The sequence below is a fragment of the Dermacentor andersoni genome, chromosome 6 (genome assembly GCF_023375885.2).
Source record: "Dermacentor andersoni chromosome 6, qqDerAnde1_hic_scaffold, whole genome shotgun sequence".
In the NCBI taxonomy this organism is placed as follows: Eukaryota; Metazoa; Arthropoda; class Arachnida; order Ixodida; family Ixodidae; genus Dermacentor; species Dermacentor andersoni.
The window spans coordinates 33,565,693-33,583,634 of NC_092819.1; the positions used below are offsets into that span (position 1 = coordinate 33,565,693).

The 17,942-nt window shown below is 46.0% G+C and overlaps 2 protein-coding genes across 2 annotated transcripts in view; both read left to right on the forward strand.

Moving 5' to 3' along the window:
* The window catches only part of LOC126521817 (sodium- and chloride-dependent GABA transporter 1-like), a 26,986-nt gene extending 16,236 nt beyond the window's left edge, over window positions 1-10,750 (forward strand). The window contains exons 9-14 of the mRNA XM_072288683.1: window positions 304-416; window positions 2,561-2,689; window positions 3,777-3,879; window positions 4,609-4,709; window positions 8,238-8,408; window positions 9,357-10,750. Of these exons, the coding sequence (XP_072144784.1) occupies window positions 304-416; window positions 2,561-2,689; window positions 3,777-3,879; window positions 4,609-4,709; window positions 8,238-8,408; window positions 9,357-9,449 (710 nt within the window). The 3' untranslated portion in view covers window positions 9,450-10,750. The remainder of the gene's footprint in view (window positions 1-303; window positions 417-2,560; window positions 2,690-3,776; window positions 3,880-4,608; window positions 4,710-8,237; window positions 8,409-9,356) is intronic.
* Window positions 10,751-15,742: 4,992 nt separating this feature from the next.
* LOC140219054 (sodium- and chloride-dependent GABA transporter 1-like) overlaps window positions 15,743-17,942 on the forward strand; it is a 34,930-nt gene continuing 32,730 nt past the window's right edge. The window contains exon 1 of the mRNA XM_072288912.1: window positions 15,743-15,763. Within this exon, the coding sequence (XP_072145013.1) occupies window positions 15,743-15,763 (21 nt within the window). The remainder of the gene's footprint in view (window positions 15,764-17,942) is intronic.

A 17,942-nucleotide genomic window follows, 5' to 3' on the forward strand; every position in this document is an offset into this window, starting at 1 on the left:
ATTCCTATCTGTAGGAAAACTATATTTCCCTACTGATACTGTGCAATCGTATATAGTCAGTATGTTCCCATTGTATACATTGAACATGTATGTTCTTCATTGCACTCGTTTTTTCACTGTATATTTGCGCCCAATTGCTCATCCGTTAGCCTCAATATTAGACTGTGCTGTAGACAAAGATTTTCATTGCAGCAACCTGTTTCGTACGAAACGACAAATGTGCTGGCAACGCAATGTTATTTCTCGATGTGTGCGGCCTGAAATCACCCATATATAGTCTTCTTTCTCGCTGCAAATCCTCAGGACCAGGCCTTGCCTTCCTCGTGTATCCCGAAGTCGTCACTCGAATGCCGGCCTCGACGATCTGGTCAATACTCTTCTTCGTCATGCTGCTCTTCCTCGGAATAAACAGCCAGGTACCGCGCCCAGCGCATTTCTGATAACTATGAATGCGTGCACCTCTTTCTTCATAGCGTTGTTATACAATGCGCTTGGAGCACATTGCAGGCTTTCTTTCATGAGGAAAGCCAATGCACCGTGAATGGCGGTAAGCGAATGTAGATACAAAGCCATTGGCTCTGCGGATCTATAGGATAGACACGTTATACAATACGAATCACTGAAAAATGTGTACAATCGGGTACAAAAATGCGCAGGTCGCGAGAGCGGAAACCGAATTGCATCGCTGCGTCATCTGGCGATATCAGCCATATTATCAGTGCGGTTCTAGACTGCTGAGTAACACAGGCAGGGCCCACTCTGTAATCACAAGCTCCTCAATATGAACAGCAGACAGGGGATGCAGCTCTACGTGGCAAGGCAGTTGAAAGCTTACGCGTGTTATTCTTTTGTATCTGCTTGCATTACGCCGCTGTGCCCCCGGTCACTTATTGTTAAGCAAACATGTACCGGAACAGACGACGGCGTTCGCAAACTTGAAATATCCTATTTTTTCATCGGTGTGCCCTTGAGCGAAATAATTTGGATTTCAAGTTGTTGTCACAAAAGCTATTAGCGCACCAGTGCAGTTCTTCAAGTGCACCAGCAGGAGTGGCCCTTTGTGGTCCCCTTGTGTATCCTTCTGCGTGCGCCCAGTGTGTTCATTCAACGAAAATATCAGTGACATTTCACTTCGTGAACTCAGATTACACAAGCGTGTGGGTGTTATTCCCATAAGCTGCGCGAAAACCCGCGTTTCCATAGTCGGGGTCAGTCGATTCGCGATCGGCCTGCCGCCGCTTGCTTTGCTGCTCCGTCCCTTCTCGCTCGGCGCTAGGCCTCTCGATCGCCATACGACCACGGTACATCCATAGCGAACACAGAGCCCGTAGCAATTGCCAGAGGAAGTGAACCGAGAGTACCTCCGCCTACGCTCCCCCCTGTATACCTTCCTCGGCCTGCTCCTCCTCTCCACCTCCAGGCACCCTCCTCCTCTGGCTTTGCTTCCTTCTCCCAGCTCGGCGGCCTCCGACTTAATCTCGCCGATTTCACAGACAGGGCACGCACGCTTGCCCGTAAAAAGGTTAGGCGTAATGTTAAGAGATTGGAAGGCAGCGGTGTGGATGAGAGAACATGAAGCAGCAGGAGTTTGATGTGAGCGAGTTGGTGTAACATACTTGAAGAAAAAAACAATGCTAAAACGACGCGGACTAAAAGAAGAACGTGTACGACGGACAGGCGCTACAGCGCCTTGTCCGTTATACATGTTTTTCCTTTAGTCCGCGTCATTGTCGCGCTGTTTTTTGTTCAAGGATCAGAGAACAAACGGGGATAGCCGATATGCTAGTTGACATTAGGAGGAAGCATGACGGAGTTGGGAAGGCCATGTAGGGCAGACTGCCGGGGGTCTAAGAGAGAGAGCGAGCAAATGCAAAATGAAAGGCAGGGAGGTTAACCAGGACTGAGCCCGGCTGGCTACCCTACACTGGGGAAAGGGATTACAAAGTGGGTGCCGAGAGAAGCGATATAGGGGAAGGCAGAGGACTAACCCAGTATTGCGTCTTAACTAGAAGCTCATGCTTGACTATATATAACTGACACCTGGTGAGAAGGCGCACAAGACGCTCAATGCGTTTCTTTTGGTGCGTTCACGACAGGTGTCATTTAAATCAAGTCAAGCATGAGCTTCAAGTTAGGATGCATTTCGGAATACGGGGGTAAGTGGTGTTAAAAAATAAGGAAATTTGCAGGCATGAGATGGGGTCAGCTGTCATAAGACCGGGGTGATAAGAGATCGCCGGGAGAGCCGTTCCTCCTGTGGTGGACATAAATAGGTTAATGACGATGCTTATGATGATGATGAGGATGATGATTGACCCTCCACCCTTTCCTATTCTTGCGTTCCATCGTTCTCTCTATGTATGTGTAGTAGCAATCCCTGCAACATTGCGCAAAAGTAAGTCAATGTGAGTCCATGTTGCCTAGGTAAAATACTCAAAACACGCACCGTCCTCTGTGTGTTTGACTTTGACGTGACCTAAGAGGCCTTGTTAGTCAAACCTCCGCGTTCCTCTGCTTTTACTGAGGGACCCAGTATATGTATTGACCCTTCCTTTTGCAGTTTTGTCCATCCGAGGCGATAGTCGCCGGAGTGATCGATCAATGGCCGCGGCTGGTAACACGGCGGAGGCTCATCACTTTCTGTTTCGTCGTGCTCCAATTCCTTTTTGGTCTTCCGATGACGACGCAGGCAAGTGCCCGTTGGCGGATTGTTATTCTGATGAAGGGCTCTTAGCTTTCCGTCTTGTCTTTCTAAGCTGTAAATGTAGCGTTTCTTTCACTGGAAATACTAGGAATTGTGCAGAAATCGTCGACGATATGGTGGTCAGTGTAATGTTATGATGAACGAACGAACGAGCGAACAAAAGAACAAGAAATCCAGTGAACGAACGAACAGTTTCCTTGCCGAGCGCTTCACAAAGCTAACGGGCAGCACTACCCCTTCTTCCCCTCCCTCCCGCAATTCGGTTGCACGAGAGTTCCCGCCTTTTCCTCGGCGCCTTTGTATCGCAAGTCCGACCACCGACCACCGCCATTGCAAACACGAAAACGGGTGAAAGAGGCAAAGAAACCTATTCGCTTTGAAATTTGGTTAATGCATTGATGAACTGATTAAATCTACTACCACACTCGTTCTCTCCACTTTCTTATCAATCCACCTTCATGTGTCTCAACTAAAATTGACCACACAGAAGAGATCGAGGTTATGCCCTGTTTAATCAAATCTCGCAGTGAATCTTTTATCTCCAGAACATCATTCGACTGGAACCATCTTCCCGTGTAAACAGTTAACAATAACCAACCACAGTTGTTTCGTTCCGTTTTAGCCAACATAGTGTAGTGATAAAATTATTTCTTTACATAACATTGTTACAGAATTACAACAGTAATTATTGTAGAGTAAGAGCGAACTAAACCTAACTTCATTACATTATGCCTTCGGCCCGAAGGTCATTAATTAATACAATGGAAAAATATATATACATGGCGAAAAGTGCATGACAAACAGGTCATTAAAACGCCTGTGGAAAAGTAAGCGGTCTTAGGCAAAGGTCATAATTTGTAAGAGGAATCGAAAACTCCGCAGTTTATACTTAGAGCTTATAACATTATAACGATGCCCACGCATGTGGTGGTCCTCGAGCGAGTGTTTCTCCGGGAGGACTAGAGTCCGTTCGGGATTCGCGCCCCGTGCACCTGAAGAAATGTTTTGCATTGACTTAGATAATCATTGAGGATGGTTTCTGCCATGATTTGTTCACCGTTTATCATTGCAGGGTGGAATGTACATCTTCCAGTTAATGGATAACTACGCAGTCAGCGGCATCACACTGCTGTTCATAGTGTTCTTTCAAGCAGTAGCGCTTGCTTGGGTCTACGGTGAGCCACTGTTTAGCGTAATACGCAACATTTTACCTTCACAAGTATTGATTGTACCTGCTTGCTGGTTGGCACTTGTCGGGCCAAGACACACACATAGAGAAGGCCGAGGCCAACCTATTAGACCCAAGAACGTAGAGGAACTTTTCTTGCTGAAAGTCTTATGTGGCAACGAAGAAAAATGTACCAAGGCAAAGTGCACACAAGTAAGAGCGCTTCTCGAAAAAAAAGTTTCACATTTGTATTTGTTTAAGCTCGGGGAACAGAAAACGTACACACCTCATTTATAATAGCAACATAAGACAAAATACTGCATTAAGCATTTAATTTGACGTATCATTCTTAATTTGACGTTTCGGCAAAAAAACTGACGCACGTGGAAGGTACGCTGAGTCATGATCTATTCCAGGAAACCAAAATATATTCAGACTGCGTGATAACAACATGTTCGAGAATACACTAGACGTATCGATGCGCGCAGGCAACGTGACAACTCGCGCTTAATTTCGAGCGCCAGGCGATAAGGCAGCGTGCCAATGGCGATAAGAAAATAAAGTAAAGCAAGCATATCACACGGCCTTGAGTTCACCACCATCATCACACACCACTGATTTAGAAACACACGCGGATCATATTAGCGATGTTTTACTAAATGCCTTTTTTTCCCCGCGTTATATAGGCCTCGCGAAAGCAATAATGCTCTGACAGTGACCGAGTCTGTTCATGCAGGGACAAGAAACATATCCGATAACATCAAGGAAATGATCGGTCGCCGACCAATCCTGCTGCTCCGTTTGGGATGGACGCTGTTCATACCGGCCATGTGTGTGGTACGTGACGAGCGATTACGCTTTCGCGGATCAGTTCAATAACCACTGCGCACTCAAAATTGCGCGAACTATCTGCAAAGGTTTTGAGTTGAGAGAGCAGACAGAGAGAGAAAGAGAAAAAAGTGAATATCTAGAGGTTGGGCGAGCCACAAGCCAGGCATTCTACGTCAAATTGTTAGGATGAACGATGCAAAAAGCAGTAGAAAGAAAGCAAAATATAACAATAAGGACGATAAGGAGCGAGGACATATAATACAATACGCCGTGCACTACAACGGCGCAGAAATTTCCTATAACGTTCACTGGACGTCGGAATTGCTTCGAGGCAACGCTACAGCGCCGCTCCCTCCATTGGTGGTTGCCGACGTGGAGAAAGGAAAAAGATATGAGGGAGCATCGTGCAACGCGACTGAAGCCATGTGTGTCGTCCGAACACGTGACCAGAGAAACATGCAGAGCAGCCGAGCAGCTGCCGGCGCGCGCATCGATTGAAATCCACCCGCAGAATAAAGAACCGACTGCCGGGAACCAAATGACTCGGCAAATCTCGGTTCTCGCTCCGTTATCTCTACGCAAGGTGTCACGTGTTGGGCCGACACTGAGCAGTGCACTGAGCAAGGCTGGCTGCGTGACGTAATGCTCTCTCCTGTCTTTTTCCTTCCTGCATGATTGTCGAGGTCAAAGGTAATAATTAAGAAAGACAGCGCCGATGACCTTACTGTCTCTTTATGAGGTTGGGGAAGGGCTGGCGGAGGTGTGCCGCGCCGGTCGGCCTTCTTCCAATGACTCAATGACGTGGCCGTTGCCATGCGCTCGCGGTTTGGTCGCGGCGCCTGTCGTAAAGAGGGGTTTTCGTTCAAAAATTTCGTTAACCAACCAACCCAACAGCAAATTCTCTTTATGCGTTTTGGCGTTTTAGCTCGTGGCCTCCGAGATTGGGTGACGCGCGGTGCAGCGCGCACCGCCAGATACCGGAGGCCTTGTTTAGCTTGCATGCATGTCCGACACACGGCTGGCTCCGCCGCCGGGCGACCACGCCTCGTCGCAGACTACGCGACGCCGTCCTTCGCGGTGTTTATTCTTGACGTGTTTCTGAGCGCGCTAGCGCTTGATCGGCAGCACAGCGAGACCCTGAAATCACTTCGGGATCGCTTTACAAGTGAATATTTGACACTGATTACGTGCTCTGACATGACGAACTGGCGCGAACCAATTTTTGCGTGCTGGAACAACATACCTCAATAGTCTGCTTTGTCGCTTCGTGATGCGTTTGCTGATTTCTTATATTTAATTTTGTAGTTTGGCCTTCTCACAAACGCTAACGGTTAGTAAATGAACTAACCACAGGGGCGCTAAGTCACGCACTGCAACGCCTTATTAATTACGGGGGTAAAGGATGACTGATCATTCAATCAATAAAATTTAGGCACGAGTCGTAGCTGAACTTTCAACTTTTTACGTGCGCTGATCACACTGAAGTGTGACCAAACTCACCAGCAAAAGGTATATTAATTTATCTATCACAGCGCACAATTAGTAAATACAGTTATAATGTGAGCGCTGAAATGGCCCAACCCGCAAACAAATTGTGCTATTATTTCGCCTTCATTATGTCACACATGGCACAATACAGTGACTATGTCAACTGCAATGCACGAAACTCTAAGTAGAGCTAAAAAAAAAGCGGTAGCCTTGTGACTTGCATGTCTAGACACATAGACGTAGACAACAATCACTTTGCAACTCCGCTCAAATGTGGTACACTTGTCTGGGCTTAGGCAGTCCAAACCAAAAGCAACGTAAATTACAAGGTATTGTACTGATTAAACAGAGTAGCACAATGAACCAATCGTGCAGTTTGATTAACAATACACAAATACGGAAGCGGAACTACCACGTGGCATTTCTTTAGTACTGAATAACCGCTGTGGTTACCGCTTTGCTGTTAAATTATACATTTTTGTCGGCAAAACGTTTCAACCGGTCATATTCAGATGTCCAAAATCCAGAGAAGTCACCAAAGCGAGAAAGGTTCGTGACTTAAGCGCACGTTAATTAATCACAGGTAAACGACATCATTACAGAGCGCTCTGTACAGTGACGTCTCTCATATTCCTAGAGTTCTTTTGCGACGTCATGTATCACCAGTCGGTCAGTAAGGCAGTTATCGGGTTAATCCACTTTGGCGTAAAATTAGCAGCTGCTATGTGGTACGGATGACAGTAAGAAGGTCAAACCCAGGAACAGCAAACAGAAAAAGATTTTCTAGAACACGTGAAGTGCTAAATGTCTTGCACTTGCAAGCGTGGCTCAATGGCCATGACGTTCAACTGCCGAGTAACACGCGCTTACCTGTTGTCTTTGGGGAACCGAAAGAACCTGGCGGCACTGCGTTGCTCGGGAGTTAAGATGGTTAAGACATCACGCAGGCAATGCGACGGCCCGCATTCGCCATCTCGTCATCTCCTCTGATGCAGCAACGTTCCGTACGTCTTCCGTTCACAGACGCCGGCCTTCCCGGTTTCAACGTTTATGCCCATATTGGAGCTTTGCAGCGACTAGTCCTCACGCCAATCCACGACACCGACGTCACTGGCGATCGAGCGCGGCGAGCCCACAGCGAGCCGACGAGCGGCGATAAGCGATAAGGGCCAGGAAATACGACAACCACTTCCCGACATGTCCGCGACGTTACGCGCCGAGAATTCAAAATGCACCCCCCCCCCCCCCCACCTCCAAAAAAAAAAAAGAAAGAGAATGCATGGGAGAGGGAACATGATTGTTTCTTTTGGTATGAATTCAGTTTTGTTTTAATAATTTTCAAATATCAAATATTATAAACAATTCACGTGAATACTGCATTTAGGGTACTGTAGTCAAGAGTTCGACCAAAGTTTGTCTGGTCAGGTAACATGTACGGGTCCCGAAACTTCTCTGTGTTATTTTCACCTTGACTTGGTCAGTGACCGCAATTTCTTCATAATTTACGGTACTCTTTTGATCACCCCAGCAAGCAACACAAGTGCGCTATTACCTGAAACTGAATCGTTCTGCTTGCTGCGCTATACTGTTATACAAAGGACAAAAGCACAGACACACATGTGCGCAATTGTGCACATGTGTGTCCTGGGCACATGTGTGCCTGTGTTTTTTGTCCTTTGCATAACAGTATAGCGCAGCAAACGGAACGATGCCATACCGACTAGTCCCAGTCGAAGCTTTATTGAACTGAAACTGAAACAAGACCAAGTAGAGCTCGCTTTTTTCACATTTGTTGTACACATGCACAAAACGCTGTCAGGGCGAACGCAGATATGCAAGCCGGACGATTCCTACGGGGACTGACGCCTCCTTTAGAAATCAATGGCGTTACATTTAATTATTGTTGCTGGAAAACTGTACGAAGAGATTGACTTTTTTCTTTCTGCATGTCGCTCAAACTGCATTCACGTTTAGCCACGCACGAGAACGGGCCTTACAAGCTCTGATTACCTAAGTGATGTAGCTGCAACTTCACCCTGCTTGCAGGCCATATTCCTGTTCTCTGTGATCAAGTACCAACCGCTGGTGTACGCTAAGACATATGCGTACCCGTGGTGGGCCGAGATGCTGGGTTGGTTCATGTCCCTGGCCTCCATCATTATGATTCCTGCATACATTGTCTACTTCCTCGCAACCACACCCGGCTCGCTACGACAGGTAAGGCCAGCACTGCAGCGTCAGTGAATATTAGCCGATGGACTTTACTTCACAGTGGCGTAGATACCGGGTGTTTCTACGAACACTTTAAGCCATATTTAAAAATAGCCGTATTGAAATAAAAGGACGGTCCCTTCGGAGACGTACCGACAGTTGTGGCGACCACAGGGTGACACAGTTACAAAACAGATGCATCTTCCGCAATTCTGTGCTTCCCATGCTGGGAAACCTTTTGCGGTGACATACTGGTTGCATTGATGTTTATAAAAAGTTGTATCGAATGACTTGCAATACCTGCGGATTCGTTTCTTTCTTTCTTTTTTTCTTTCTTTCTATCTTTCTCTCTGTTCTTTTTTTTTTCCGATGACAGGGCAACTTTGGACACTTTAGATTGATTTGGGGTTCGTGTGGTCTGGGTTTCTGGTCACTTTTGTTTCGTAAATTAGACAATTTGAGGCCTTCTAGCGTACGTGTAGGACAGCGAAAAAGGCACCAAAATGAAGCTTGGAACTAAAAAGGTGCTTCACGTCAGCTCTAATTATATATGGAGCTGTAAGCATGCATAATTAGTGCAAGAAGGCCGAAATCAAACCCTGGTGGCCCAGATGGATCAATCCCTGAGGTAATACAATCCAAGATGCGGACCGATCGCGGCTGTATTGCAGCACAAACAATCCACATGTTGCACTAATGCGCTCCAAAAGACTTTGTCTTTCTTCGGTGTCAATCGCTGTTGAGTCGTCTTTCTTTTTCTTTTTTCTTTTTGATTCCTTGAACATCTTCAAATTATAAAACGTTTTTCATATGCACGGCGAGAAGCCGTCTGTAATATGCTATTCTGGTCTTTCACTGTTTAAAACTGTGAGGTCACCGCGATTTTTCTTTCTCGCTCACTTTCCTTTTCTTTCTTTCTTTCTTTTTTTCTTTTCTTTTTTTACCTTTCCCCAGAGAATCCGAGCGGGCTTATCACCCCAGCTGGTGGAACGTAACCTGTCGGAGAAAGAGAAGTTTTCATTCAGTAACGCAGCCGTTCGGACATGATCGATCGCGACCAATTTCGTCCAAATCATCGAAATCATCACGCACCTGTTTCGACGTCACCACCCACAGCGCTTCATCCGTTCATCACCTCTGCAAACTGCGTCAGCCACAGCTTTCTGTGCATTCGCGGGTGTATATGTGTGTGACATTAACGTGCACGGACGCGAATACCACCGATACCTAATGCATATCTTAGTCGCAAACGACGACGCAAGGCATTCACACCTGCTCATGTTTTCGCGCCTTTGAAAGCGATGACTGCCGTCCTTGTTCTGTTTGCTCGTTATCTTGCAGTATACGGAAATATATATGTCAGAACAGTAAGCGGTTGAAGAATGGATTAATGCGATTAACGCTAGCAATTATTTACCATGGGCAATTTCCCTCGAACGTTCATAAAGAACCATAGTGATATCGTGAACTATTCGAGAATACCTTTATTTACATTACCATAAGTGATCTCCCTCTCTTTCTTTTAATCGCACTGGCATGCTGGAACAAATGAACAGATGTGACGCACGTATCAATTTTGGTTGATTATGTTGCGTTGAACACCGACGCCTGGGAGAATTGGTTGAAAGCGCTTTTTGTTCTTGTACAGTTGTTTCGTATAACTTCCACATAGTCCACGGCGATTGCTAAGTTGTATCCGATCCTGCTGGGGGCCGATAAGGCCCTACAATTTATATTAATAAACCAGCCAAGTCTTCCGTGTTCGCTGTAGTCACGTACAATCAATGCCACGTGCATTTATGTACCGCCGTCAACAGCCGGTCCACACTGGGTTGAGGTGGGGTCCGGTGGGAGCTTGCAGCGCCGGTATCGCACGTAGTGTAATAACGATACTTTTCAGTCTTCCTTGTCCCTCGTGTTGTTCGCGAGTGGAATAACCTGGATGCATCTATAGATAACACAGTATCGCAGTCTGATTTTGTTAACTTATTGGAAGATGAAATAAGTAGCTAGGAAAAAAAAATAGTTCTTATGTACATATAATCGTCGGAACTCCCATTTTCTGAACTATAGCTAAACATTTACCTCCTTTGTTTCTTTCTCTGTTTTTTATAACATCGTAATAATCTTTACGTACATGTAACCTGAAGTGCACTATTTATGTGAGTTGCTCTTGTTATTCATAGTATTATTGTTCTAAAATTGTGCATTGAGCCTGTTTGATGTATTTCCATTTACATGTTTTGATGTTCTTACCGTTCGGTATATAAAACATGCATTGTATGTGTAATCATATGCCCACCTGCTATGGTCTCGATATGAGACTGGCAGTATTGTAAATAAATAAATAAATATAAATAAAAAAATATGAAGGTAAAAGAAGACGACCCATTTATCTCAAAACTACTTTTTTTCTTTTTTTGCTCAATTGAAAGTATGAGAATTAACATTGGCATGCAGCTGAAAGAATGTAGATGCCAACTTAAAAGCAGCTGGATCGCCGAAACAGTAAACCTTCTTCAGCTGCGAAATGTATTTCTGAAGAACCCGAGTGAGTACGTTTGTATGGCTACACGCTTCTTTCAAGTAGCCAACGCCACACACTTTTTTCTTTCGTTAATCTTTATCTGCCTTGAGGACTTGCGCGCATGTACTTCGTTTGGTTAAACTACAAAATACGGACGGACGAAACAAGGGGACATAGTTTCTCGCATTCCTTAATTGTGACCAGTTCACTAAGTGAAGGGGGCGGGAGGGGGGCGAAGAAGGGGGGGCGCCACCACCCTTTAACATTTAAGGAGGAGCTCGGTCCCTCCTCAGCAGGTGAACTGTAGCCCTGTGGCACCCATTCGACAAGCGCTGGAGGGTGTTGTATTTTCTCCGGCATCAATGTCTGGCATATTTTTTTTCTTTTGCCGTATACTTGTGACTAAGCAAAAAAAAAAGAAAAAGAGATGAGCCCCCTTTTCGCGTATCCTTATTCTTCGTACTCTGTACACAGAGAGGGGCTTGAATTTGGCATTCTTGACGCCATGAGGTAGCGTACTAGGGTTTTTGGCTAGTTGTCTGGCTCTTCATCGCACGTGCTATACGTGACGCCTGCGGTTAAAAGGATGTTCCACGTCCGCCACGATGGCCACGAGCAGCGCTCGCTAACAATCCCAGGGCTAGACGTGCACAAATACCCAAGAAAGTGGTGGAGAGGATGACCGCCACGTTAGTTAATGGGTAAAGAGTTGCACGTGTTAAAGCGAAAGACGTGGTTTCAGTCCCCACCTGCGACTAGATACATTTTCGTTCGCCTTCACGTCCCTCTACCTTATTATTTCTACGTTTAAGTTAAACAAAACAAATGACTTCCCCTATGGTCTCCCTAGCTTCAGTGACTGTTCACATAGTTGTGACTAACAAAAATGAAACCCTCCGGATCTCTCATTATGCTAGGGAGAGTAGCCAGCATCCTCCCCTCCAGTCTTCGGGGCTTTCGACGAACGAGTGTTCTACCGATGTCCCAATCACAATGACCTGGGAGAGTCTACAAAGGTTGCGCCTAATGTTCTGATAGCTCAATATGCAGAGCGCGACAAGATTAGAAAATATGCAAAGTTCACTCACGCTCAAGCAAGACTTCGTGTTTCGTCCAAGTGCTCCACGCTTCGTGAAAGGTCAGTGCTGGCAGCGGGACACGGCGTACATCGATTGGTGACACACCACAGTAATTCGGCATACAGCCGCGGCGCCATGCAGTCTCTGGAATCGCTTCGTCGTGATTCCCTCCACGAAACCACGCGTTCCTTGCAGAAAGACTGCGAGAGTGCAGCCTGTGGATCGGTCCGCAAGCTTACGCGTCTAACGGTGTCGTCCTGGGCCTTTCAAATATATGCAAGCCGCGTTCTCGCTTTCTCTAATTTGGCACGCATGCTGGAGCTCCGGGCTTACGCAAGATGAACCGCGAATCAATCATCAACGTGCATACGTCACACCCTCCGTGTCAAAGTGTCGCGCTTCAAGGCGCATGTTTTGCAATGCACAGCTCCCTTAAGATGTTGCTTCGGTGAAAGGTGAAAGCCGTCGCCTCTTTCTCTCTTCCCTTTTTCATCTTTTTTTAAATTCTTTTCCGCAATGAGCGCTCCACGTGGAGCGAGACAAGCAAATGAATGCATTGTCTTGCTTTTTAACGAGGCTAAGAAAAACGCATCGACTTGATAAAGAAAGCGAAAGACGAAGGGATGTACCAAGACATAAAAATAAAAGCAAGAATCAGCCCTATTCTCCTTCCTAGAACAACCTCCCGTGACACTCCCTACTTTTTTTTTTCTTTGCACTATCGACGTATGAACGAAGTCAAACGAGGCCAAACACACTGTTTTGTCAACAAACGTATACTCATTTTGCATTGCTTCCATGCTGGCGAATACTGTAGACCTTCAACTTGAGGTATATATTCCGGACGCTATTCGATTTCGATTGCAGAGTGAAGTTCTACGACCGAGCAGTCGAGAGATTGTTCAGACGGCCGAAGCTGGGGCTCAAATTTCGGTGCAACAGACGCCCAGTCGCTCCCGTGACAGATCCATCACGCTGAGTATGAATAGCACAACGCATTGACGTAAACGACGTACTGCTAATGAACGAGAAGATAAAAGGCACAGCCTGCAGTGCCTTGAGAAATGCGAATTTGCTGTCCTTTCTTGAAGTGTACACAGAAAACCCCCCGCAGACAGGTTTCTCAATGAGACAGTGCTGTTCTGTGGGGTGATTTCACAAGCACCATCCGTTCTTCAGCCGGAACGACTCGGTTTTCAAACGATTTTTGCCTTTTGCGCTGTCGCGGTTGGATTTACTTTCACCTGCCCACGCACCTTCACCGGGGACAGCCGAGACTCAGCAAAGGAGGCTACAGGTAACGCAATTATTTATTCCTAATAAATGAGAAGATAAAAGAAATGCCACCGTCTGTCACGTATCCGGAAGTATCATATGTCTAACTCCGAGATGATCGTTACAAGAATACGAAATCCTCTAATTTAATGGCTAACCTTGATTGGTGGGCTTAGCGACTAGAGGTGACTCCGGGAACTGAAGTGCGAGCCGACGTCGTCACAGTTCACCGACGATTTTGGGCGAGAGCTTTCGAGCTCCACGAGAGTTTGGCTATAAAATGTCTGGCGAGGCCTTAGAGCAAATTACGCTTAACGGTATTGAAAACAAGTGCTAAGTAAGTATAATGTGTCATGTACGTTTGATCAAAGCTCGACCAGTACCGTGAATGCTGTAGCTGTAGCAAACTCGCTATTCACCTAGCGAAGCTGAATTCTTCTCACGAAGGTAAGCTTTGTTTTCATTTTACCCTTTTTTTTTCTCCCCTGACGTGCCCACAAGTCTGTAAACTCAACTTTTCAAGGTGATACAATAACTTTCGGGATTGATGTCTGTTTTAGACATATATCCTCAAATTACTCCGTGTTTAGAGTGTGTTTTGCGGGTAACGAGTTGGAAATGTATTTTTTTTCCTTTGATAGAATCGCAAACAAGCGACGACAACAACAACAACAACAACAACAACAAAAGAAAATTGCCGAGCAGGCTGTATCGGGTACGCAGCCATAGTGGGGTATGTGAAACGACTTGTGGGTGGCGCTGATGGTGTACAGGTACCGGGGTACAGAATCAAATAACGTAACCAAATGCACAAGTGACATGTATTGACGCATTGCAAAGCTTACATGCTTAACTTATGATACAGCTATCTTGCGATTGTGCCCGCTCACTATTCCTAGTGGGCCCGCCGTGGTCAAAAATGGCGGGCGCGAATCGGCATAACAGGCTTCTGCCTTGATGCCTGGGTCTCCTCATGCCATTTCTCGACCCTACATGTCGAACGAGGGATCGCCATAGACGAGCAAATCGTCAAATTTCTGCAACAAATTGCACACTTGTAAGCCTTATGCCTCCCGACGAGCACAGGTTTGAGTTTGATGTATTATACTCACTATAGCAGAGTGAACAATCTCAAACGCGATCACTCCTGCTCGGATCAACGAATGTACTGCCGAGCTATGCCGTCTCAACGCCGAGCAAAATGTTAAATTTAACTCCGATTGCGTCATGCTTGGCGCGACAACCGTACCATGCATCTGTGCACGCGACCCATGCATGAACTAGTAACGCCTTCCTTCCTCTATACAACGACATTAAAATAAGACTCTTGAGTAGTACGGTTACAAAGATAAAAGCGATAATAGTATTACTTGTGTTTGCAACATGTGGTAGTAGCGAGCGCCCTAGTATGTTGACCGAACTGAAAAATGTTTCACGTAAATTAAAAAAAAAAAGGGAAGTCGCCTTACAGCGATGCATGATTATTCCGTTTCACTTGTGTAGTAAATAGTAAAGCGAGCAGCATCAAAGCGAATAAACGTAAGTTCACCATTATAAAACAAAGACAGTTTTACAAGGTTTAGGAACGTGGCGCCGCCACACTGAATCGCTGACTTCCGAATTTCGAAGCGACTGGGCAGGCGCTGTGAAAATAAAGAAGGCTGCGGTTTTGTATTTTAAATATGGGTGTTATTCAGTGCTTAATGACCAGTTCTGTCCAGTATTCATACGAGATGTGTTTTGAAATCGGTGAATAGTAATGGCGATGTGGATTCGCACGAACAGCGTTGCACAAAAGGATTGGACAAGGAAGGACGCATAAGGGCAGCACCTAGCGTTGAAGTTCAGCGAATAAATAAGTAACTGCTTGGTAGAAGCTTCTTCCGAGGCCCAGAAGCTTGCTACTCTGATCATGACTATGTCTCTGACGGCTTGTCAATGAAGCCGAAGGGGAGAACAGTAGATGTGAAACTTCCTCATAGACTGACAAAAAGAAAGAAAAAAAAATAATCTATAGGGGTGTCAAGAAATTTTCGGCTTGGCGACAAATTCGTGCATCGCTGATCACTGCTGCAAAGGGAGGCTAATTTTGTCAAGCTCTTTTCATAACAGCCGAAGCTAAGAACCCAGCCGAGGCTGAGCCACTGGTCTAATTTGTTACTCGCAAAGTTTACCGAGGCTGCATTGGTACTCAAGTGGCTATGCTCCGTCTCATCCAACTCCGTGCAAGGAGTCGAGAGTAATGGGTCACGTCAACTAAGCAGAAAAGAGAACCAGAAGGACTCCTCCGTTGTCCGCCTCTGATCGCTCTCCTCACGTCGCCGACTGAATTGAAGCTTCACGGAAGTATTAGTAGCTTATAATGGGAGAGCCCTTCACTCTTCTCTAGAACATATGATGTCGGCTTTTGTTACTGATTGACCGAGCTTTCACTGCGACGGACATGAGACGGACACAGAATGGAGGAAGAGGTCAAGAAAGTTGGCAACCAAAGGACAAGGTAATTAAGAGTATAAATAAACAACCAGGAGTCACCAACATAAAGTGAGAGAGACAGTGAATTGGATGCAAAGAATGGAAACAAAGAATACCTTGTTGATTTACAATAATGGAAATAAAGAAATTAGAAGGGAGAATCTGTATGATAACATAAAGGGCAGTGCCTTGCTCTTTGGTGCTCTAGCTCGTTGCCTAAGGACAAAAACACATCGGAGCAAATACTCGTAACAAGATGAGGCATGCGTATGCTGCAGCAAACATCCAGATAACACTCGTAGATAACGCGCACCTTTCAGAAGCGCTTGGGTTTAAAGTATATGGAAGCATCAACCGGTCAGCAGTCGAGATAAGCAAGAGACGTTTAGAGTATACTGGTGTAAACAAAAAAGGCAAGGATGACATTTATATGACCGAATTTGTTACAGGCATAAGCTGCGGTACAAGGTAAATGGAGAAGGGTCGAGGAGTAGAAAAAAGATTAAGGACATGTATAGAAAATGCTAGAATGAAAAGCATGTATAGCATACCTGATTCTTTTAAATTATGGGTTTTATATGCCAAAACCACGATCTGATCATGAGGCACGCCGTAATGGGGGATTTCGGAATAATTTTACCCACCTGAGGTTCCTTATCATGCACCTAAATCTAAGTACACGAGTGTTTCTCGCATTTCGCCGCCATCGAAATGCGGCCGCCGTGACCGGGATTTGATCCCGTGACCTCGGGCTTAGTAGCGCAACACCAAAGCCACTAAACGACCACAGTGGGTGCTTGATTATTTCAAGCAGACTATAGGTGACTATTTGTCACTGCCCCATTTCAAAGGGGATGCTAATAAATCATCCTCATGATCGGCGTGTGAGCTTATATGGGCGAATCTTTTTTTTTTATTATGGAGTTTTTACGTGCCAAAACCACTTTCTGATTATGAGGCACGCCGTAGTGGAGGACTCCGGAAATTTCGACCACCTGGGGTTCTTTAACGTGCACCTCAATCTAAGTACACGGGTGCTTTCGCATTTCGCCCCCATCGAAATGCGGCCGCCGTGGCCGGGATTCGATCCCGCGACCTCGTGCTCAGCAGCCCAACACCATAGCCACTGAGCAACCACGGGGGGTTTATATGGGCGAATCCACATTCGTGCGATGTCTTGTCCTGTCGTCTCTCTTGTGTACGTTGTTATGCGCTAAACAAAGTAATTATGTCTACACGAACTCTATCTCATACAATTTCCTCCTCCTCGTCCTCCTCCTCTTCTTCTTCCTTCCCTCTTCCTCGCCCTCCTTCATTTTATATTACCTTTCTTTTGCAGGAAGCCCAAGCGCAGGCGGGTTGACCACGCAACATGGTTATTAAGAGAGCATCGCTACCTAACGTGTTCTCGGTGACGCCCCTGCGCCGCGATTCCTGCAGGGGCAATCACTCGTCCCCGGAAACTCAGCGTGTGTTACCCACCTGCGAAGGAGAGGTGAAGGCCGTCCAAGACAGCGCAATGTCACTTTTAGCGCTAGAAGCGTCGGTGTAGCGCGAGATCGGCTGACCAATGCTAAGATTACAAACGAAACACTCGTGCTACACTTCGGAGGACGCCAACTTTCCCTTTAGTCCACTATGGGCGCGCAAATCGCGGGACTTTGGAAAGTGATTTGTAGACTATCCGCTTATTAGCCAAGACAAAATGAAAGGGAGCGGCGTATTTGCTTAGAGATGGAATGAAAAAGCAACACAAGATCGGTTAAGACTGATGAAACTGATGACCAAACTTTTCTCTTCTTTTAAAGCGAAGCTTTCTAGGCGAACCCTCTAGAAATTTGCTAACCGTAGCTGCCGCATGCAGGAATAGCTCACCCACCAGACAGTTGATTATAGTAGCAAGCTGGACGAGCTGCAAGCGGTCTGTCTTTAAAAAAAGGCGATTAAAACAAGGAAAGGCGAAAGAAGGGAGACAGGATACACGGGCATATACTAAAACTTAGCTTTTACAGGAAAATATGAAGGTTCACGGTGCGGTCAAATGAAAGGAAACACAGAGTGTACGTTCGAAGCCGGTAACTTTCCTTGCGTGTGCTCGTGATGAGAAAAAAGGAATTGTATGAGCCGCACTCGTCAACAGGTGAACGACATAACAAATAGCAGGTACTGAAGCTCTGACTTGCA